The sequence below is a fragment of the Papaver somniferum genome, chromosome 7, assembly GCF_003573695.1.
Source record: "Papaver somniferum cultivar HN1 chromosome 7, ASM357369v1, whole genome shotgun sequence".
Lineage (NCBI taxonomy): Eukaryota > Viridiplantae > Streptophyta > Magnoliopsida > Ranunculales > Papaveraceae > Papaver > Papaver somniferum.
In genome coordinates this window covers 34,943,505-34,966,623 of record NC_039364.1, presented here as the reverse complement: position 1 = coordinate 34,966,623, position 23,119 = coordinate 34,943,505, and the positions used below count along the sequence as shown (strand labels likewise).

The 23,119-nt window shown below is 35.7% G+C and overlaps 1 protein-coding gene across 1 annotated transcript; it reads right to left on the bottom strand.

Annotated features, from left to right (window-relative positions):
• Positions 1–15,267: 15,267 nt before the first annotated feature.
• LOC113296956 (ABC transporter G family member 25-like) lies at positions 15,268–21,680 on the bottom strand. Its single transcript, XM_026545326.1, has 3 exons — positions 21,366–21,680; positions 20,260–21,088; positions 15,268–16,509 (listed from the first exon to the last, which is right to left on the bottom strand). The coding sequence occupies exons 1-3, from the start codon at positions 21,579–21,581 to the stop codon at positions 15,497–15,499; spliced, it is 2,058 nt and encodes a 685-aa protein (XP_026401111.1). The 5' UTR covers positions 21,582–21,680; the 3' UTR covers positions 15,268–15,496.
• Between the last annotated feature and the right edge of the window lie 1,439 nt (positions 21,681–23,119).

The following is a 23,119-nucleotide window of genomic DNA, read 5'->3' as shown; positions in this document are numbered from 1 at the left end:
TGTGTTCGATCAGTTAAAATAGGGTGGCCGCGCGGCCACTAAACCCTAAATCAGCGACAGCTGATAGCTATCTCAAAGCCATCTCGTCCGCCCGTCTTCGCCGACTTGATCGGACGGCTTAGATTGAGTATTAAGCGATCTATGGGGCGTGGCAATGATCACCGGCCACCCCCTTCTGCAACAAATAATCGGCCAAGTTATGCCTTGCCCGTGCGGCTTCGGACGATTTCCCAAAAACGGCCCCTCGCGCTGCTTCAACAACAGCCATTAACTGCCGCAAATCGTATCGACCACTCAACTTGGCCGACCGATTTGAGAGATCCAGTTCTAATTTAGATCGACCGGTAGGATTTTAGAATGGCTACCATCTGCCACTCGCCTACAGGGAGGGATCGACTAAGAAATAGCTCATCCCTAGAGCTACCAAACGATCGCCCAAACGTGTCTGGTCACGCTCTTCTTCTAAGACGATCGACTCGCGACTAACTTATTCGATCTTTAAAACAACGATGCTTCATCGACTATTTTGAGCTGCTTAAAAGCGATGCTTTACGTACATCTAGTACATACGATATCTTATATCAGCTTCACAAACAACTTAGTTGTTTAACCTAATAGCGTCACATGCTATTCTTTGCGGCAAGTCCCACGACTTGACCCACTTACTCGAGACATCAAACGTGTCACAAACTGGGGGATGCTCACTAGGGTATTGGTCTGGCGGTTTACAGCGTGCGGCGTGCAACGTGCCCATTACCAGAAAGTGTTAGGAAAAGACGGACGGTCATCAGTAATGAGAGTAGTGGGTGAAAGAGTGACCGATTTTCCCTCATAGTGAAAACGTGACGATCACCACCACCTACACAACCCCACTACTCCATTACTCAATCTCATCCACTTCCTACGAGATCAAAGGTTTGCGCTCAATGACTTGTATAAATAGGCTTTCAGCCTATTTCAACAACAACACGAACAACGCAAGTGTTAGCACAAGTATCCAGAAACCTTCAAGAGCTGATAGCTTCCATTCTGCAAGCCATTTCAACATTCTGATACAAGTCATAAACAGCCACACCTTCATAATTCAACATTCTGATCTCAAACACCTTCTTCGCTTCTCTCTCCTAAGATCAACCCTTCTCCTTCACTTTGTGACCGAGTTGAATCTGGAACGGCCATTTCTGGGTTTAGGCCAGAGTCTTACAGATTGATCTCTCGAATCTAAAGTACTCCCGTGCAGTGCATTGTTTAGGGTTTTAATTCGTTTCTCATCAATACACCCAAAATTACCAAAAACAACAGAACCAGTTTTTACCCTCAAACAATTGCAAACCCTGATCTGGAGACTATATAAAGGAGGACTCTAGCAACTGGGAAACCTAATCCCCACACCTCCTGTGTGATACTAGTTTTATAAGATATAGTCGATTCTCCTTTAACCTTAGGTTTCTATCGAGACCCTGTAGGTTAACGACTTGAATACTTCATTGGGATTGTGAAGCCAGACCCAACTATTTTCTCTGTAGTTGTGTGATCTGATCTTGTTGTTTCTATCGTGATTGAGTGCAATCATAAGATTGGCTTGAGATTAATTTCTCCAATAGGCAAGATATAAAAGTAGTCACAAACATCATCGTCTCATCATAAGATTGGCTAGTCGATTAAGATTATTATGAGGTGACTGATATTTCTAGGCTGCTCTTCGGGAATATAAGTCCGGTATATCAATTGGTTCCTGTTCACCTTGATTTATCAAAATACGGAACAAAAACTCGTAGGTATTTCTGTGGGAGATAGATTTATCTATTCCTGTAGACTTTACTGTGTGATACAGATTTGTTTATTAAAGTCTTCGACTTTGGGTCATAGCAACTCTTAGTTGTGGGTGAGATCAGCTAAGGGAATCATGTGCGTAGTATCATGTTGGGATCAGAGACGTAAGGAGCGCAACTGTACCTTGGATCAGTGTGAGATTGATTGGGGTTCAACTACAGTCCAGACCGAAGTTAGTTTGTAGTAGGCTAGTGTATGTAGCGGCTTAATACAATGTATGTTCAATCTGGATTAGGTCCCGGGGTTTTTCTGCATTTGCAGTTTCCTCGTTAACAAAACTTCTGGTGTCTGTGTTATTTCTTTTCCGCGTTATATTTTATTATATAATTGAAATATCACAGGTTGTTCGTTGAATCGATCAATCGGTAAATCCAACCTTTCATTGGTTGTTGATTGAAATTGATTGATCCTTGAACATTGGTCTTTGGTACCGTTCAAGTTAATTTCTCTTGTATTCAATTCGACTCGCAAATTTATATTTGCTTGAGTAAGTATTGAATCGAGAAATTGAGATATAACTCTTTGATATACTTTTTATTAAGATTGAGTCTGACTGTCTAGTTGATTCTCTTAAAAGTATATTGGAGTTAGTCCATACAGATTGCTAAGTGAAATATTGGGTGAGGTTTTGATACCCCCTATTTTTCAATTGGTATCAGAGCAGGGAAACACGTTTAAGACCTCATAAATCTGTGTTTGTAGCGGTCTGATTATGGACGAGTCTATCTTTAATGACGTACCAGGTCAGAAATTACCAGATGATTTTCAAAGCTTGAATTCACCTGAGATAACTGTCACGCCTAAGTCAATATCTAAACATTCTCTGAATGTAGAAACTGTTGATTGGCAAACGCACCTAGAAGAACAGTTGGATGAATTTTCTGATGAAGGCGATTCAAATATTGATAGAGATGTTGATGAGGAAGGCTCAGAGTATGTTAAGTTTTTGGATTCATTGAAAATGAAGAAGATTACCACTTGTCATGTCACACCTCTTCTGACTCCTCTCTGTCGAGAAAACAAGAAATTGAAAAGGATTTACGGAGGTCTTTATGGTTGGAATCGCTCTTGCGGATCGATCCTCAAAGATACCAAGGAAAAACTGAATAGAAATTCACTTGAATGTGACCGTGTTTATCAAAAATACTTCTTGTTAGAAGAGAAACTTGCCAAAATTGAAACTAGGATTAATTCCCAGCACGCAAGCAAGTTTTGATGACAGAGAAAGCGTTTATCTCGCTCGAGAAAAACGCCTTGAGGCTGATTTAACTGCTGCTCTTGATAAAATCAAGATGTTGGAAGATGACTTGAAAAATTTCAATACCAGTTCAAGCAAATTAACCACTATGCTAGGAGCAAGTTAAAATCATTGTGATGCACGAGGATTGGGCTATAAGGGAATAGATACTCCAAGTATTAGCAAAGAGGTAAAATTTGTCAAGGATAGTGATTCTTCTCAACAAAAGGTTTCCACTGATGGCAAAAGTGAAATACCTTTACCGGCAGTCAAGGTTCAAAAGAGCAAAGTATATCAACCTCCAAAGTCAGCACACACGGATCGAGGTAAGAACATTCCTTATGTTTGCCAGTATTGCGGAAATAAAGGTTACCTGGAAAGGAGTTGTCGTTTCCGTATAAGAAATAAGAAACTACATGATGTTCTCGTTTGGGCATTACAAGAAGTTGTGAAACCAAGATCATATGTTAAAACTAATCCCCTTAACATTACAGGTTGTAACTGTCCAACCTTTAGGCAAAGGAATCATTGCTGTGATAAACCTAGATTTGCCTATAAACGTCATACGAAGCCTTTTCACAATTGTAATGGTTATCAAAAGGATAACTTCGTAAAGACGAAGACAATATCCGATGCTCCCAATTGGAGAAAGACTAACTTGCAAAAGAATATTCAATCCAATTCTCTTTCGAGAAATTTTGACGAGAGTAATGGGAAGAAGGTTCCGGTTGTTCCTAAACACACTCAGAAGTGGGTTCCAAAGAAAGTCAATGATGCTTTGAGTGGGAAAAAGAATGATCTTCCAGAAAATTCCATGACTATGGAGAAGGCAATATCCATGATGTTAGAACTTAACAAGTTTTTTGGAAAAATGGAATTGGATGTGAAAGGTTATAAAAGCGATCTCTTTCATGATAATCCAAAGGTCACTTGTGGTGAGCAATACATTGTTCACCCCAACACAACTTGATTGTGTTGTAAGTGCATCCTCACCAAGGAATGCCTGCTATGTATACGGTGAGGGAAGCACGAGAATTGGGGCACACAGATTATGTTCGGTAAGGCTGTAGAATTCAAATGGATTCTTCTAAAAAGGTATTTCTATAATCCACCGTAATGTTTGTATTAAAAAGGATGATGATTTCTGATATTCTGGACAGTTTCGCTTTGTTGTGGTTTTGGTGTGTTTAGGCAATCTTAATTATTTTATAATGATTGGTAGTCTTGACAAAAGTTGTAGAAATGGATGATATATTTCATTGTACTTTGGGTTTTCTCAATTTAAGGTTGATATGAATTTATCATGAATTGTTTGGTAATGACATGTAATTTTCCCAGGTTTTAGGATGTCACGGTAAATTCAATATCTTTTGTTTAAACCTTAGGTTTTCTGTGAAATTTTTATATGTGGTTATCTATTGAGAGTTGTGTATGTCCTCCTATAATTTTAGGAAGATCAGATAAAGTATTCACCCTGATATGTATGATGTAAAATGTATGTAGTTAGCTTGTTTGTATAAACGCATGAAACAAATTCATGTTGCTAAACCATGGTTGCTTGTGTTGTTTGTAAAAATTATTTATAAAAGGAAATGAGTTCATGTTTTACTGTTATATGGAGCATGTTTCATGCTAACGGCGGGTAATGATCCCCGAGAGTTAAATGGGTAATGATCCCCATGGGAACTTGTGTTTCCCGACCATCGATAACGGATGTCCGTGCCGATAAACGATAGGTGGATGTACGAACCAAGGTTTTTGTACCGAGAATGAAATTGGTAATGATCCCCAAGAGCATATGGGTATGATCCTCATAGGAACTTTTGTTCCTGACCATCGATGAAGGATGTCCGCGCCGGTAAACGATAGGTGGATGTACGAACCAAGGTTTTCGTACCGTGAACTCATGGTTTCTCTGTGACTATATTAATACGTGAATAGATGTGTTGAATTGTTGATGAATGACTTGTTGACAATTGTTTTGGTATTGTAAACTCATGGTTTATTGGTGACAATATTAATATGTGAATCATGTATTGAAATCTGAATTAAGATTTGTGGAAAACATAATTATGTTGTGAATTAATTACGTATTGAATCGTAAACTAGATTATTTTTCACAAATATTATTGATATTGTGAGCTTGTTAATTAAACATATAATTGAATCCTTGAAGTTGTGCAAATTTTCTTGTTGTGTGTTCTCTTTGATTGATTGATATTTTCGCATCTTTAGAGAATGGGGGTGCATTCTATTGAGCATCTCACCCCAATTGACATTCCTTGCAGATTTATTAGAGTTGCGCAGCGTAAGTTAGGAATGCGTACTAGCTTAGTGATTGAATTGTTTACTTGTATTTGTTTGAAGTGTAAATTGATATCAAATGTTTCTTTTATAATTTTGTTAAGGATAAATTTAAACCTAAGAAATGATATTTTTCCTGTTTTGATATGATAATTTGATTTACATAAAAAAAAAAAAAATTAAGTCTCTTTCCGAACCGTAATGCTTCGAGTTCGGATCTCCATATGGGTTTGACCCTGTCCCGAAACTCGGGGTGTTAAAATAGATCTCAAAGAGAAACAATAAAGCGATGCCGATCTCGCGCAACTAATCAATCGAATAAATCTGATTCTAGTTGGATACCAGCAGATCAAGGTTTGTGCACACAACAAGATACGAAAACCAATAAGAAATCTTTTTTGTATTCAAATCTTTAAATAATCTGCACAACACCACTTAAATCTCTTGTGATCAATCACGCACAGAACTGAGTATGTTAACAATTAATTATCACAAGATGTCTTTAGATCTAACAACAGTTGTAAAGATCCCGTCGATACTCCGATCTAGTTTGAGTGAATCTTATATCATAAGAGAAGATTCTCAAGAATAAACAAACTAGGTGCAATCAAAATTTCAATAATCGTTAGTCAATCAAATCAATCGAAAACTAATAACACTGCAATTATCTAGTTTCCTACCAACGGTACTCGTAGAGCTTCTTGATCCCACAGAAGTCTTTAAACGAGCGGTCGTAAGAGATTTCACATAATTAGGATACTTTCCTCTCCGAATAGACGACACCACCAGAAACAACAAGAAAATGAAGTTTTCATGGCTTTTAGGATAGTTTGCTAGAAATGCAAACTTAGGTATTTATAGATCAAAGATGTTTGGACATCAAGAAATTTCCAAAATCGAAAATATTCTCAAGATATGCAATGAATAACAAGACTCGGTTTTCGTAATTCCAATAAAAGCTTGTCCAATATTTCCGAAATATCTCAATAGAAAATCTCCAATTAGTAAATGCACATTACTAATTTTTATTCTCTATAGATATGCATTTAATTGCTGGTAATTAAAGCATTACAAAAACCTTAATTAAAAGATTTTCAATTTATTTCGGCACATGATCTCCTTGAGTACTAAGGAATATCTTTGAACAATAAATGATAGGAGTTAATGATCATGTTCAAAGTATATTGACATCATTTTAATGTAAGTCCTTATTTCATATTCACATGGATTTACATTCTTGGAATCGGTCATACCACACTTCCGAACAAGTTTAGGATTGGTTTCCATGTATTCCAAGACAACTATGTGATTGATCAAATACCAAATCACATACATGGGTTCAATCGGTTCTACCAATCACTAGGATCAGTTATACCTTAATATGGAAATACTTGTGATCGGTCACACAAGTTACCAGGACCAGTTACATCAGTTACCAGGATCGGTTCCATCTACACATGGTAACTTTTGTGATCGTTCACACCAGTTACCAGGATTGGTTATACCAATTACAAGGATCGATTACACATACTCATGATCGGTCACACCAAGTACTAGGATCGGTTACACCAATTACTAGGATCGGTCACACCAATTACAAGAATCGATCATACCAACACATGGTGATTACTTAGGACCGGTTACACTAATTAATAAAAACCATTTATACCAAATCATAAGTCATGCATTATGATTAGTTATAACAAGATATTGGTATAACAAGATATTACGATCGGTTCTACCAACTCACACATATTGGTCATCCAAAGATTTGCAATGAATATCCGGACCAATAAGCCTAATGATTTCCCTTTCGATTCATGAAACAAGTTCATGAATGTACTTTCTTTGTAAAACATTGTTTCCTAAGATGAAATCTTCACCATAACCCATTCACATAATCACAACAATATACACAAGATTATGTCGATATCATATCTACGAAGTTCAAAAGATAAGCGTTATACTTCGTAGTCTAATTCCCTAATACTATGATCATACTATTATGAGCATGTCACATAACTAGAGTATTATACAATATGTATAGTATATACAACTTCGTAATTATGTTTTCAATATAGAAAGACTTGAAAGATACGTTAGGAATGAAACAATTCAAGTCAATACTACTGACCTCAAGTGGAAGGATGATGTCGTCGTTGTAGTTCGCTATTTCTTCACATTCTTCAGGTCTTCGGAATAATTCTTGTATGTCTCAACATTCCTAGATTTTCTAGTCTAACCTAAACGAAGTTGGCTTTAGTATTTAATCAAGCGACTTTAGATGAGTTTTGACACACTGAAACATGACAACCAAACTTGACATACCAACTTATATGATTTTTGACACACTAAAATATGACAACCAAACTTGACATACCAACGGTTGGTGAGTTCAACCAAGCTATGCTCTAACAAAAATATTCGTCGAAATCTCTTTGTGTTGAAAGAAAAACTTGCAGAATCTGAAGCAAGGTGTGACTCTCAGTGATAGAGAAAATGCTTTTCTCTCTCGAGAAAAACAATTAGAGTCTAACCTAATTGCTTCTCAAGATAAGGTCAAATTGTTGGAGGAAGACTTGAAAAAGTTTAGCTCTAGCTCAACCAAATTATCCACTACGCTGGGATCATGTAAAAAATATCGTGATACACGAGGTTTGGGATATAAAGGAATAAAAACTCCAAGTATTAGTAAGATTAGTGTTTTTCATGCTAATATCAATTTTCAACAGAAGAATATCAGTGATAACAAAAGTGATGATCTACCTCCAGCAGCTGAAGTACCAGAGAAGAAGGTTCGTCAACCTCCAAAAACAGCTCGCATGAGATCAGGTAGTAGCATTCCATTTAGTTTCCATTACTATGGAAACAAAGGTCACCTTGAAAGGAGATGTCATTTTCGTCTACGGAATGAGAAATTTCATAACATTCTTGTTTGGATGTCTAAAGAAGTGATTAAATTACTGGTTTTAATTGTCCAACCTTTAGACAAAGAAAGTGCTGTGATGAGCCAAACTTTGTCTGTAAGGGTAACACAAAACCTTTTCACAATTGTAATAATTTTCAAAGGGGTATGTTATAAGGACAAATGACTATCTTCGTGTTCCAATAAAAATAAAGATGGTTCTGCGAAAAGAAAATCTTTCAAACTCTTCGTCTATGGTTGAAGAAAGTTTTGGATCGAAAGGATCAACTATTCATGAATACATTCATATCAATAATCGTGTTTCGTAACTCAAGACCAATATCAACAGACTCAAACGCAGCATTAGGAAGGCAAAAAAAGGCAACAACTTCAGATATTTCTTGTCCTTCTCCTGTTGATTCTCTTGATACTAACTTTAGTTCTTTTTCTGATGTTTCTCAAGAAAGAAAATGAGAGAAATTCAACACATTTGATGAGAAAAATTCTCATCATGTTACAACTTAACTACTTTTATTTATGCCTTCTCCATTGAGACCACGTGAGGATGCACAAGATTCTCAAGAAGACATCTTCTTATTGACAAAGTGGTCTTTTTTGTACTTGGGTTATTCTTCTTTTTGGTATGTATAAAAGGAAAAATAATCATCTTACTGTTGAGCCTTGCTCTAGTTAATATTTGCTCTTGTAAATATGATTGATCAGTAACTTTTTGTTGCAAGCAATAAGAAGCTTCAATAAGTTTTTCATTCAAACATGCAGTTGATTTGTTGTTTTTTAATAAATCTTTGGTGCTCTAAATTTATTTATTGAGCTTAGATGACGTGCCTAAAGTTAAAAAACTTGTTTTGATAATCTGTTCAAAACATGTTTCTGGGATAGGCTCCATTGGTTCTTTGGTACTAAATTTTATTCATGTCCACGAACAGTCCGTGTACTAGTTCCGTGATCGGACGTATGGTTCCAACACCGGCGTGTTTGGAAAGTTCTATATGCGACCCTAGGGTTTATTCCTATGAAAAACACATATATACATATATATATCTAAGACTGTTTTCCTTCTTAGATATACGTACATTCCGTAACCTCAAGAAACCTTCTTGTGATATCATGAACTGAACGATGAATGGATGCAAAAAGGAAGACAAAATTGAAGATAGAAAGGTTATCGAGTTTCATGAGAATCCTCTCACCATAACCTGTTACTTTGCATGCGATCATGAAGACGATAAACCTGTTTAGATGTCATTTGATTTGGTTGGAAATCTTCTCCGAGATTTTGGGGTTGTACATGAACAACTTGCAATCCCGACAAAGAATCTTGTTTTTCTGAAGACTGAACTGAAGAAAACGACTGATGATCTTGCTATTGTTCGATCTCTAATTGCTGACTATGTCTAAGTCTTTCAGTATGGTTTTAGGTTTTATTATGTCAAGGAAACTTCTTATGAGAATTCATTCTTATGTTTAAGAAGGATAACTAGGATTTGGAATAGCAATTACTGTGATTACACATAATGTTTTTAGATTTATTTATTTAAATTCTAAAGTTATTTGGAAGATGATATTTGCAGTATTTGATCTTTTTGATTTCATATATTGCAATTGCTTATGAGATATATATGTGTTTACGTTCGTGAACTGTGCTTATCTCATATATGCTCAAAAGTTAAGTCTATAATGTCCTTATGCAAATACTGATAAAAGATAGAATGAACTTTTGAAAAATTCCGCAGTATTGATTTTTCCCTGATCCACTTTTATGTGAAAGTATTGTATGGCTCCGTAAGTTTTCTCATGTTGAGTGTTTCCGATTAAATTAATCAATAAGATCTCTTTGTGGTTAATTTATTCGATTTTACTGGATACAAATCCATGTGGTTTGTTAATGTCCAAAGAAATCCTTCTTTTCTTGTAAAAGTAAGGTCGCTCATGTTGTTTTCTTGGGAATGACATCAAATGGGGGAGAGTTCTTAATTGGACTTGTGCTTAATTGCCATATCTTTGTTGGGAGTGTGACTGTGGAATATTGTACGAGTTTTCTTGTATCTTTATAAACTCCTTGATGAATGCACTAAGTTTCGACTATGTGAAATCATCGAAACAAAGTTTATACGTTCTCTTTTAGTTATGAAGTATCTTTTTGAAAATCTCATTATGATCCCGTAGTTTTCGTACCTTTGCCAATTTATGTTAACAAAAAGGGGGAGAATTATTTGATATAGTTCACACTACATACATATGGTTTACGAATCATTATGTAAGGGGGAGTGGTTTTCATTGTAAGATGGAAGTATTGACTAAGGAGGAGTGATACATATCATCATACTATTATTTCAAAGTTGTGATACAATTGGACTTTGATTCTATATAATAATACCATGGCACTGTATAACAATGATTGAGAACATTTGTTTTCTTATTGTTATGGCTACTGATCTTCAACAACAATGATGCTGAGTTGAACACATTCAGAATCGCTGGAATACTTGGCGTAACGAAGAATTCAAGGAAAGTTGAAGAGCCAAGGAAATCAAGCATGATGGATGAAAAGCTACAAAGTTTATTTATTTTGTAATCCATATGTATTGATAGTTTTGTCACTAAAATTGACAAAGGAGGAGATAGTTAGAGCACTTCTCGGTCGAATTCGCAAGGTTGTTATCTCAAGCTTGTTTGTCAAGTTTAGTTGATCAAAACTATATACTTGATTTCTAGTCTACTTATATCTATGTCTCGGATTAGGAGAAAATGTGTAGTTGAGCTTTAAGACTTCACGGCGTTCACCAATTGAAGAAAAATATCTACTGAGGAGCTTGGAGGAACTTCACCAACGAAATGTACGTGGAGACTATAACTTATCTATCACTCATAAGCCTATTCTATTTTATATTCTAATATAATGAGACTAAGTCGTATATCTATTTCTCGAAATATGTGTTGGAAGCTTTTTGCTTTAGCTATGTTCATCGTATTCTTGATGAGTTTAGTTGGAAACAGTTTATTTGTTGGAAACTAAATATTAAGTCAAAAGATGATCATGTGAAAACTACCTTGAACATCTTATATGATTTGTGTGAGATAGTCATTTGATGTTAGCTCGGGAAGTTTCGTATTGTTCATTCAATCACGTGAAAATTACTTGAAAGTAATGGTATGTATGAGATTACCATTGTCGTATTCCAAGGATGTTTCAATGATTGAAATGAGAGTTTAGAACAATTACCCGTGTCTGGATACAACACGGTATGCATACCTAGTATGCGAACTGTATTGTGATGATTCAGGTACGGAACTCTTGTTTGCGTACCTATTATGCGAACGGATTTACCTGAGAAGGTACGGAACTCTTGTTTGGGTACCTAGTATGCGAATGGGTTTACCTGAGTTGGGTCCTGAACGGTTGTTCGCGAACCGGGTTTGCGAACGGCTTGACTAGGCCAAGGTCCGGAGCTGCTGTTCGCGTACCTAGTTTGCGAACACAGTGGCGAAGTTCTAAAATCAGTAATGTATGATTCTAATACTCATGAACTAAAACATTTATGATTTAAGGAATGCAAATTAACTTTGCAAACCATGGCTTAATGTTCATGAATTGATTCTTGTAGAAGTACTTTGTAAGATTACGAATCAAACCGATTTCGATTCAGTTTATTCATATATATTTCTATGAGATAGTGAACAATTGAACAACTCTATTTGAAACACAATTTGATTCATCTGATTATCTATTATGATTGATTGATCTTCATTTTTGATCTGGATGTGTTAGATGAATACGATTAAGACAAAAGTGTTCATATGGCTAACTTCGGCTAACTATTATTGAGCCAACTAAATATACACGTTTAGGTACCATATATAAATATAAGTATATATCATTCGTGTGTAACAAGATAAGATCATCTAACAGTGGAGATTAATTGCTTAGTTTCTAAGCATACTTAGCTTGAATCTTAAATCAGGAGTTCATCTAACGGTGAATACTGAATGCTTTGTTACTAAGCTATCTTATCTTTGATTGTAAGCAACCCTGATTTGAAATACTATATAAAGGAAAACTTTAACAACTGGAAAACCTAATCACGACACTTTCTTGTGTCCTAGTTGCAAACTAGAGTTGATTCTCCTTTAACCTAGGTTTTCCAAAACCATTATTATGTTAACAACTTGAAGACATCATTTGGGATTCATGTACCCAGATCCAACTACTTTCTCTATAGTTGCATATTATGATCTTACTTGTTCTATCGTATTGAGTTTTATCTTCTCTAAGACGTACTCGAGATTTATCTCTGATAGGTATAATATAAAAAGAATCACAACAGTTTTTCGTCTCAGACTCTTGTGATTCTGCAATAACTTTTTCTGTTAATTAGTTAGGTTATTGTGAGGTGACTAATATTTCTAGGCTGCTCTTCGAGAGTATAAGATCGGATTATTAGTTGGTTCCTGTTCACCTTGATTTTTGTATCAAAATATGGAACAAAAACAGAATAAAGGATAGATATATCTGCGGGAGACAAATTTGTTTATAAGTCTTCGACTTTGGGTTGTAGCAACTCTTAGTTGTGGGTGAGATCGGCTAAGGGAATCAAGTGCGTAGAATCCGGCGTGGTTCTAAAGGCGTAACAAACGCGACTGTACCTTAATCGATGTGATACTTTGTTAGGGCTCAACTACATTCCAGTCTGAATTTAACTTGTAGTAGGCTAGAGTCTGTAACGGCTTAATACAGTGTGGTGTTCAAATCTTGACTAGGTCCCGGGATTTTTCTGCATTTGCGGTTTCCTCATTAACAAAATTTCCGGTGTCTGTGTTATTTCTTTTCTGCATTATATTTGTTTCTATAATTGAAATATCAAAGATTGTGCGTAGTTCAATCAGTTGATAAATCCGACCTTGTTTGTTGGATAGAACTTGATTGACACTTGGGCATTGGTCTTTGGTACCGTCCAAGTTATTTCTTACATCAATCAGGCTCGCAGATTTCTATCTGTTTGATTTTCTGATTGTATTGAGAAATAGATAAAAATTCTTTGATATAATTCTTGATTAAGTCTCTCTTTTAAGTTGGTGCTCTCAGAATTAAATTGGAGTTTAGTCCATGCAGATTGCCGAACGAATTATTGGGTGTGGTTGTTATACCCCCTATTTTTCACTTAGCATAAACTACCTTCTCAGACATAGTTGATATGCATATTCCATAAAACATATACAATAAACTGGAAAATGTATAGTGCACAAGAAAATACACATGCTATAAAAAGATATCACTCACTTTATCAATTAATCATCATCAACAAAATTCAGAGCATTGTACAAACACACATGAACATCAAGAAATCTAAATCACATATAAAAAGATCTAAAGATCACCAACATAGAGACATAAAATAAATAAAAAATTTGAATCAACTAACAAAGACATTTAAGATCAAAAGGATTTGAATAACATTTTAAGACATGAGAGAAATAATAACCTTTGAAGCTTCAAATCGCATTTTCAGTTTGAATAACCAATACGCAGTATGCATAAAAGTACATATTCTATATAATCAAAAAATGAATAGAAATCAAATAGTCGATCAATTAATCCAAGATATAGTCTTATTAGAATACACAGATTAATAAAACAAAATCCTACAATCAATACAAGTTCGATTTCGTATCATGCATCAAAAAACAAAAATCCAAATAAAAAACAATAGATCAAAAGCGTGTCACGAGAATCAAATCAAGATAATACATCAAAATAAAAAAATCAAATCAAGATAATACATCAACAAAATGTAATAGATCGGAATTCATACCATGAATTCAAAAAAAAACTTAAAATCATGAAATAGATTGAACGCCTAACAAAAAAAAAAACAAACAAGCAATTAAAGATGGAAAACTAACCTGAGATTGAAATTTGTTGCAGAAACGATTAAATTCTCTAAAATCACTTTCTATCTGTTTAATCGCCTCCCTGATTTCTCTCTGTTGCGCTCTCTCTAGCTCTTTTTTTGAATCTGTGATTTATACGTGGAATTGCTGGAAGGTTATTTTGATATATCGATAATCTGGGAATCGGGGATCTTGGACTAATTCGTCTGGAATTTGGATGAAAATTTTACTCATGAGGATTATTTGGACTAATCTGTATCGGGCTCAGGGGTGATGGACTAGAACGTTAAAAGGCCATTAAAGCCCACTAAAAAAGGGACTAATTTCTACCAATAGTATTTGTGGCATAACCTTGGCTGTTGTGGGCTAAGTTGTGGTTCGGTTCCTGATGGAAACATCAATACATCATTAGATTAATTGCTATTGATATTACCATCTACTACCTATGAGAAGAAACTGAAGTCTAGATTAATCTCCACAGTATTTATTGTTGGGCTTAACTAAATATACACGGGGTGAGCATTTGGCCCGTAATTCGTGGATTTAACCGGATCTACCGTTCATTTGCGGATGGATGCCCGGACTGTTCGTTAATGGATTGGATGCGGATTGAATTTGAGAAATCCAACGGACAACGGACCGGTCCCGGATGCAACCTTGAAAATCCGTTGGACATCCATATCCGTCAAATTAAGGGTATTTATATAGCTCCAGAAAATACTATGGATCATTTAGAAAATTTTAAGATGTTTGTTTGGGGTGTTGTACATGGCATATTTATATTTGTATACATATATAATATATGTAGGTATTATAAGGAGTCATTTGTGTCAGCTTATTTTCTTTACTATAAATTTTAACTAAAACAAATTCATTGTATTATCCGCATCTAATCCGTCCATCCATGCATCCATTGGATGCAAATCCGTTGGATATGGATTGGATGCGGATGAGGCGAAAACCGGTACATACCGACCCATGCTCACCCCTAGATGTGGACAATCTACTGGATATTGATGTATATATATCCATGCCACAAGACTTCCCCTTAACAGATCTATGACTTCACCCTTTGATGGAGCCAATAATCAAATATTCCATACATCAACAAGTTAGTACAACATTTATGTTGAGACAAAATCAAAATCAACAAATAACTTTCAGCAATTAATGATGTCATTAATCTGTTGTCTCGTCAATCTCATTTCATCCTACTGAAATTTAGAGATCTATCTTTATGAAGAAGGCAACATATATTATCGCAGCTACCTTCAAAAACCCCCAACTTAAATGATGCATCACGAAGTCTAAGCCTTAATGCGTCTCAAAGCTGCATAAGCTAGCAGACGGTAACCGACAAACATAAACACCATTGCACCCAAACTCACCAATGGACGAACTTCGTCTTCCATAATTTGCTTACAGTTAGCTTTCATGCTGTTATGGTGAGAGCAATCCAAGATCGAAGAAACTCCATTGCTCTCTCCATATTGAATGTCGATTAATAGTCGATAACCATAGTAAGTAAAGGATGTGTACTTGAGCCAAGCTAGACAACCCGGAATCTTATGAACATAAAATCCACCTGTAAGAACAAAGGCCAACATTGTCACGGTGACAATCGTCGAAGCTTGTTTGGCATCCATTATTGCTGCACCTAGTGCAAGTCCAAGTCCTTGAGCCACCATTACATACCCTAATAACACTCCTAATGTTAACAGAAAGGAACAGAAGTCCGGCCTCAATCCCGCCATCCAATACGTTGCACTTACGAATACAGTAGGGAGAATAAGCTCCATTGGAAGATCACCCACAATTCGGGCCATGAAGTACGATGAAAGAGTGTACATTCCTGAAGAACGTTCCTTGATGAAGATTGCACGGTCTTGAGGAAACGCAAAAACCGCATTAAAGGAAGGAAGAACACCCCAGAAGATAACAATGAAGTAGAGTAAACCCAACCGATCTTGTACATCATAGATATTCGAATGGAACCACATTGAACCAGCTAATATGGACGCAGCAATCACTTGAAAAACCCTTAACGAATTGAACGACTCATATCGTCTTTCCTTTAAGCTCCGTTGAAGGAGAATCATAAACTGGTTGAACCAATTGGCATTGCTGTTATATCTTGTTCTGTTTATTCTTTTCTTGGTATCTTGTGGAAATCTCGGACTTCCCATAACTATGTTGCTGGTTGTAGATTCCATACACGAGGCTCTCACCATTGGAGCTAACAAACTGTTGTACGAGGTTACAAGGGTTTGTTTCACGTTCGGTTTGTCCCCTTCAGTTTGAGCATCATGCTGGCATACTCCTGCATAACCATAAATTCATTTCATTAGACTTCAAAGAATTCGATACGGTTGTTCTTCGATCCAAAACACCCTTAATGGTTGATGCAAGGACCAATCCAACCAAAACGAAACAAAAATATAAACACATTTATCACATACTATTACTCCTTGTTCTACCGCAATCCTGTAAGCTATATACAAATTCACTGTAAAAAACCTCAAAATGATTTACTACTGGTAAATAGAAATTAGGGTGTTCATAACTCAAATCACAGGTCAACAACAGTGGCATTTCCGGATCGGCTTTACCTAACAAGACAATGACTCTTCTATCTCATTCTCTCCTATCATTGCATCCCACTCAATTGAATTATTGAACCTTTCTCTTATACGACTGTTTAATGCATCATACCACACTGTTGGTAAGAAAATCATTTCTACCAATTTCAAACCCATGATGATGCAAACTGAGAAGATAACTAAGAGTCTAGCAAAGCACAGTGTAATTTTCTACTTTCTAGGTACTCAAAGGTCAAAATTTGCCATTCCAAACTACCCCTTTGACTTGTAGATTAACTTGGCAACTTTTGTTTTTTCCACTCCCAAGATCTCTCAAAGATACGCTAGTATGATTCTTATTGCACAAGATCCTTTGTAAATGATCAAATCCTGTCTTTATCTAAGAACTTTCTTGACATAGGAGATACACTCGATTAAACATATACATGAAGACATTTCTCCTAGTATGATATAGAGATTTATCTTATCCTGTTCAAAGGACCATCAAATAATCTTTGCCTTTTGATTTGAGATAAAATGTTAGGAAAAAGGAGAAAAAAATGTCCACAGAATTTCCTATTGGGGTCCGACCTTACTTGATGTCAATCACCTTAACTTGGATCTATTCTTTACAAGTGAATAAAAACATTTTATGAACAGTTTTCTTTGGACAAAGTTAGATATCTAATTATTTTAAAATTTCCCACTACTGATACCAAATGAATATGCTATTTTTTATGCAACAGAAGCCAATAAATTCATAGGGTTGGCTTCCACTAAAATCACGACCACAGTGGGTGTATAGCTTTTATTTTCTTTTGAATATATGCGTAATTAATTAGAAATTCTTTTGAGAAGTATTTTCACATATAATCATTTTAAAACAATAAATAAATCAGAGAGGATATTTTAACAAAGAAAAAAAAAGAATCAGATAGGAAAATGGAGTCGACCTATTGGTCACTCAAGTGTCATATCCAGGATAATAAACTCATAATTCCACCTCAGAATGTTCATAATTTTGATAAAGAGAAAATCTACAAAACTAAAAAAGAAAAAGGAGCCAATAGATGATCTTAAATCTGTGTTAAGATTTAATTAATATTACTTGACTAAAGATGGTTAAGAACAAATTTAATCCCTTTTTCCTAATCTCAAACTTTTCTACCCATTGGTCATGGCTGTACCACGTGTCTATATACCAAATGGATTAGCTTCCTCTTTATTTTTCTTACAGTATAAAATGCTGATAATAGTTCTTTTTAGCTAAACGAAAATGCATATCTGCCCACTTTTTACTTAGCTCCCGTGACGTCCCATATCTATAGTTAACAACGTAAGTCAACATGCATTCTTCTTTCTAAACAGGACTTAGAAACGGCTACGTACTGTGTTAGCTAACAACCAGATCATGTTTCTACGTCAAAGTGAAGATCAAGTAAAAACGGCTTACTGTTGGCAAACAGTGATATCATTTTTGACCTATGTACAATATTCATGGTGTTACAGAGCACCATAGGCCACCAAATCAAAGTTGAAAGGCATTTGCATTTTCTAGCAGAACCGATTAAGCTAAGAGGATAAAACGTAGGAATATCGTGGAAACAGATTAAGGATTCCAGCAAGAAGCCCCAGTTGTTGCTCACTTTGCGACTTGTGATCAGAGATTGTTTTGAGTGAGGGTCCTTGGATAAGCATATCCATATTTATAAGATGATTCTTAATTTGAACCCACATAACCAAGATTGTTTAGCCTTTTTAAGCCTAAACAATACCCGATTAACCTCACAAGATTAGATCAAATAAAACATTTTGTCCCACTGGGAAAAACCTTACTACGCAAGGAGTGTCGTCACCCTTTTGAATTTCAAAACATTATAATACGACAAAAACATCATGCTAGGAAAAAGATAAGAAATTTGAAATAAAAAATATCTCATGTTGTTAAAAGTTTAAGAAACCAATAATATCCTTTCATTAAGAAGAGACGGATCAAGATGACCCGCCACCAACTTATACAACTATTTATAGGTCTGTTACTTTCCAAGGAAAGCGTTTTCGGAAGAACATGTGTCCCTCCAAACGGGTGGTTTTGCAATAGCCTCACTTTTTTCCGTAAAGGTGGAACTAATAGATGATCCGGGGATGATAATTTGGTAGAAGTTCAGCCCACCTTATGTCATAAATAAAATATAAAATAACAAAGTTCGGTTTCTTTTTCTTTTTGATTGATAATTTTGAAGCTTACAAATTGCAAGAATGGGGTCATAGGATGTCATTATTTCGAAATAAAATAGAGAGTTTCGACTTCAAACTGTTAGTTCATGAACACCCAAAAAAACGTTTATCATCCCTGCATGGAATGAACTCGTGAATAGCTATACTCCTAAAATAAGTACTCCAACGTAATCCTAGCTCTGCATGGGATGGAGATAATGTGTTCAAATGATAAACACTGAACCAATAACCCCTTGATCATCAAGTTAAAGGTGATCGTAATAAGGTATTAGTTCAACCCGAACTAGTGCTACAAAGATGTGGAACTATTAGTTCCACATGGGAAGTGTTTATTCGGTGGTCTGCCACCAAAACCACCTGAGGGTCCTCGGTGCAACTTGGAAGGGACACTAAAGAAAATCATCACAGGATAAAAGGAACAGGAAATAGACTGGTGGAGAAAGAGGTCCTAGAATTTAAAGACCACTAAAAAGGTTTAAAACGACACGTGGTTTCCAACATAAAATCTTCTTACACCCTCACCCAAGTGGTGGTGGTGATGGACTAAAACTCTCAACACCAATTAATCTCTCCCAGTTACGTCTCTCTTTGGTCATTAGATTCTCTTATATCCCATATTCATGATTCTTAACTCTTCTTAGTTGACTAATTTACCCTTTTTTACTCATGTGATGAAAAACCGAACTTAAACTATTTGAAAACACCTAATCTGGTTAACACACGGAATAATTAAACACTTTTTAGAAAGTCATTTTTATCTAAAGGTAGCATTTGTTAATTAATTAATTTTTGTAAGAGTATCGGATTTTTTTAAGACAGACGGGAAAAAAATAACGTCAGGAATTGACATAAGATTTGTCTTCATTTACACCCTAAAACTGCCATGTGTTATTCTTTCATGAACCTTAACATTCTCGAATCCAATTACCTACCCACTACTTCTACGTACAATCAAGATCACTATACTACACCACCAAGTACTGTACCGAGATTTATTATGATTTTGATTTCGAACTCAAGTCCTTCGTATCAAACTTTACCAGTGTACTACAATCGAATTTTCGCGCATAATGGTACCGGTAAGAATAACGAAAATCTGTATAAACTATAAATATATAGTTGTTGTGTGTGGCCGGTGGATTATTAATTAGACCAAAAAATCATTAGAAAGTGAATGTTAACAACACTATACTAATCATCTATTGGAGAGTCGGAAAGTAATTGAAGAGTAAGTGGAGAGGTAGTGAACGTACCATTAGCAAGATCAAGAAGGAAATCAGCAGGATTCATCTGAAAAGAAGGAGAGAATCCAATAGAAGAAAAATAATCCATAGCATTTGAACCTTTCCCGAAATAAATACACCTTCCCTCACAAAGAACAAGAACCGAATGGAACATTTGATAAATTCTGCTGCTTGGTTGATGCATCGAAGTGATGATAGTCTTACCCTTTGAAGCCAATGAACCTAAAGTCAGTACCAATCTATGTGCAGCAGTTGAATCAAGTCCAGATGTAGGTTCATCTAACAGTAATAAACTAGGGTTTATCAACATCTCATGTCCAATACTAACTCTTTTCCTTTCTCCTCCTGATACACCTCTGATAAAACTGTTGCCTATGATTGTATTCTCACATTTACCCAGACCCAGTTCACTAATTACTGATTCTGCCACAATTGTTTTCTCCTTCTTGGTTAATGAATTTGGTAATCTCAGTAATGAACAGAAAACTAGTGTTTCTTTCACTGTTAGATGTGGGTAAAGAACATCATCTTGTGTTACAAATCCTGTTTTTCTTAACACGGCTTTGTTTAGTTTCCTTCCGTTAGCAAGAATTGATCCGGTGTATCCGTTCTTTCCTAATCTCCCTGCTACTGCATTTAGAAACGTTGATTTTCCACTTCCTGATGGACCAAGAACAGCTAAGATTTCTCCTGGTGATACCATGCCTGTAACCCCATTTAGGATCATTCTATCATGACGATGATGATCGCCTGATTTTTGATCACCACCACCACTAAATAAACTCGTTATACTACTTCTCTTGTTCTCTTGCTTTACACCATAACAAACATCAATAAACTGCAACAAATAAGAAACGAGTCAACGTTAGTCAAAGCGACATTTATCTTACCATGTCATTTTTCTATGGTGGTCAACTATTGGGGCCATCCCATGATGAACTAAATATAATGATCATCATGACTTGCATTCAAACTTAATTATGCCGAATCAAATTATTTAATAACACGCCCTTGTGATTCTCTGATCATTAGATAAATGAACTTGGAAATGAAATTTAAGAAGAAAATAATACGAAAACTCATGATCACTGAAGTCCGAAGATTAATTAATATACCTTGAGAGTGATGGGGTAGCAAGAAGAGATGAGAGAATCCAAATCTTTGTTATAATTATTATTAGATCTTTGATGATGAATTTGTTGGTGATGATGGTAATGATGATCAAGAGAAGGGGATAATGATAATGACAAGGAAGAATTGTTGTTATTATTAGATTGTTGTTGTTCTCCATTATTTGAAAGTACCGCAGGCGACTCTCCTTCTTCCGCCATTAACGAACGCTACTATCGCTGCAACTGCTGTTGTTTTAGAGTTGGAGGATAATATAGAGATGAGAGGAAATGAAATAAGAATGAAGCTGAATTTTTAACTCTACGAGAAGGAAATGAAGAGAGGTCCTCTATTTATTAGTAAAGTTTATATTTTCTTTAATGTGTAAAGATGAGAAATGCTTTTCCACGTCAAACTGAAACGGCCCTAAAATAGAAGCTACGTGGCGGGATTATACGCAAGATGTCACAGTCTCTCTCAAATATCTCACTGAAATCGTAACTAATTGATGAAAAGGGATCGAGGAAAAAGAGTGGCATTTACTTTTCTTTCTGTTTTTGTGAGAGTTCCCAGAGAGAAGAGAAAGAAAAAAGAAAACCCCACTACTCTCTCTGCTAGAGCAATATGGGGAAAGCTAGGTTTTTGCTAAGCTGTAGCCCGTAGTATATATTCTTCTTCAACATCATCATCTTCTGATGAGATTACATAGTCCTGTGTTGTGTATACGCTTCTTTAGTTTCTTTTGTTTTATTGAATGGTTGATCATGAGATTAGATGTTCTTTATGGTAATGGGTCACACCCAACAGATGATAAGCTTATTTTGTTTACTTCTCTCATGGACACAAAAGTGAATCAAAGTGGGATCCAAAGCAACCTACATCGTTTATGTTCCGTTTTTGATCCTTGTTGCATATGCTTAACTAATTATTTTTGTTTTTCTGGATATCTTATAGAATAGGTGATGATCAAATTCATGAATGTATCAAAATATTCTTACTTTGCTAAGAAAATTGGTTTTACTATATGCGGATGAGCTAGTTCTGCGTAGATGGTGACTCCACATTTGATCACCTTTCGATTGTGACTCGCATGTGAGTCGATTCATGCTGTTTTACGTCGTTTTAATTGGAAACCTGACATTGCGTCCGTTTCTAGAAAAAGATTGCTATCATTTTTTCAACTAGCCTAATTCTATCTAGACTAAAACGAGAAAAATGACAGTAACCCTTTTCTAAAAACATAGAAATTAATTTTTTTGTCAATTATTTTCTTTTTAAAGGAAATTAAACAAATGAATTTGCACAACTTCACTCTCTCAGGACATTTTAATATTTTTAGGGAGTTATTTAGGAAGACTGTGACCATTTCAAAAAAGACAAGAATAACAATTTCATTTAGCCCATTCTATTGGTTTAGTTCACCTAAATGTTTAATTTTATTCCCAATGGCGGAACTATGTATAAACTTGGGCTGACTTAAGTCCTGAAAAACTTATATTTTACGAAGGTTTGCTAAGTTTGGTTAAAAATTCAAGTCTAGAAAATAGGCTTAAGCCAGTCCAAAGTACTAGCCAATTAGTTTTCAAGCCACCCCACATTCAATTTCTAGTTTCGCCACTTAGAGGTGTAACACGTACCGGCACGGCACAGCTCGGCACACGAAGTCGCGTGCTTCACGTGCCATATGCTGTGCTGGGTTGTGCCAACGATTTAAACGCGTTGTGCCGTGTTGTGCTTTACTAACCAAAAGCTAGGCACA

What these genes read in the sequence shown, in the direction of transcription:
- LOC113296956 (XM_026545326.1), bottom strand. Translation starts at nt 21,581, where the DNA reads ATGGCGGAAGAAGGAGAGTCGCCTGCGGTACTTTCAAATAATGGAGAA. An exon ending in GCTACCCCATCACTCTCAAG is followed by an intron (nt 21,089 to 21,365) that starts GTATATTAATTA and finishes TATTTGTTGCAG; the next exon opens with TTTATTGATGTTTGTTATGG. An exon ending in CCTTCTTGATCTTGCTAATG is followed by an intron (nt 16,510 to 20,259) that starts GTACGTTCACTA and finishes ATGGTTATGCAG; the next exon opens with GAGTATGCCAGCATGATGCT.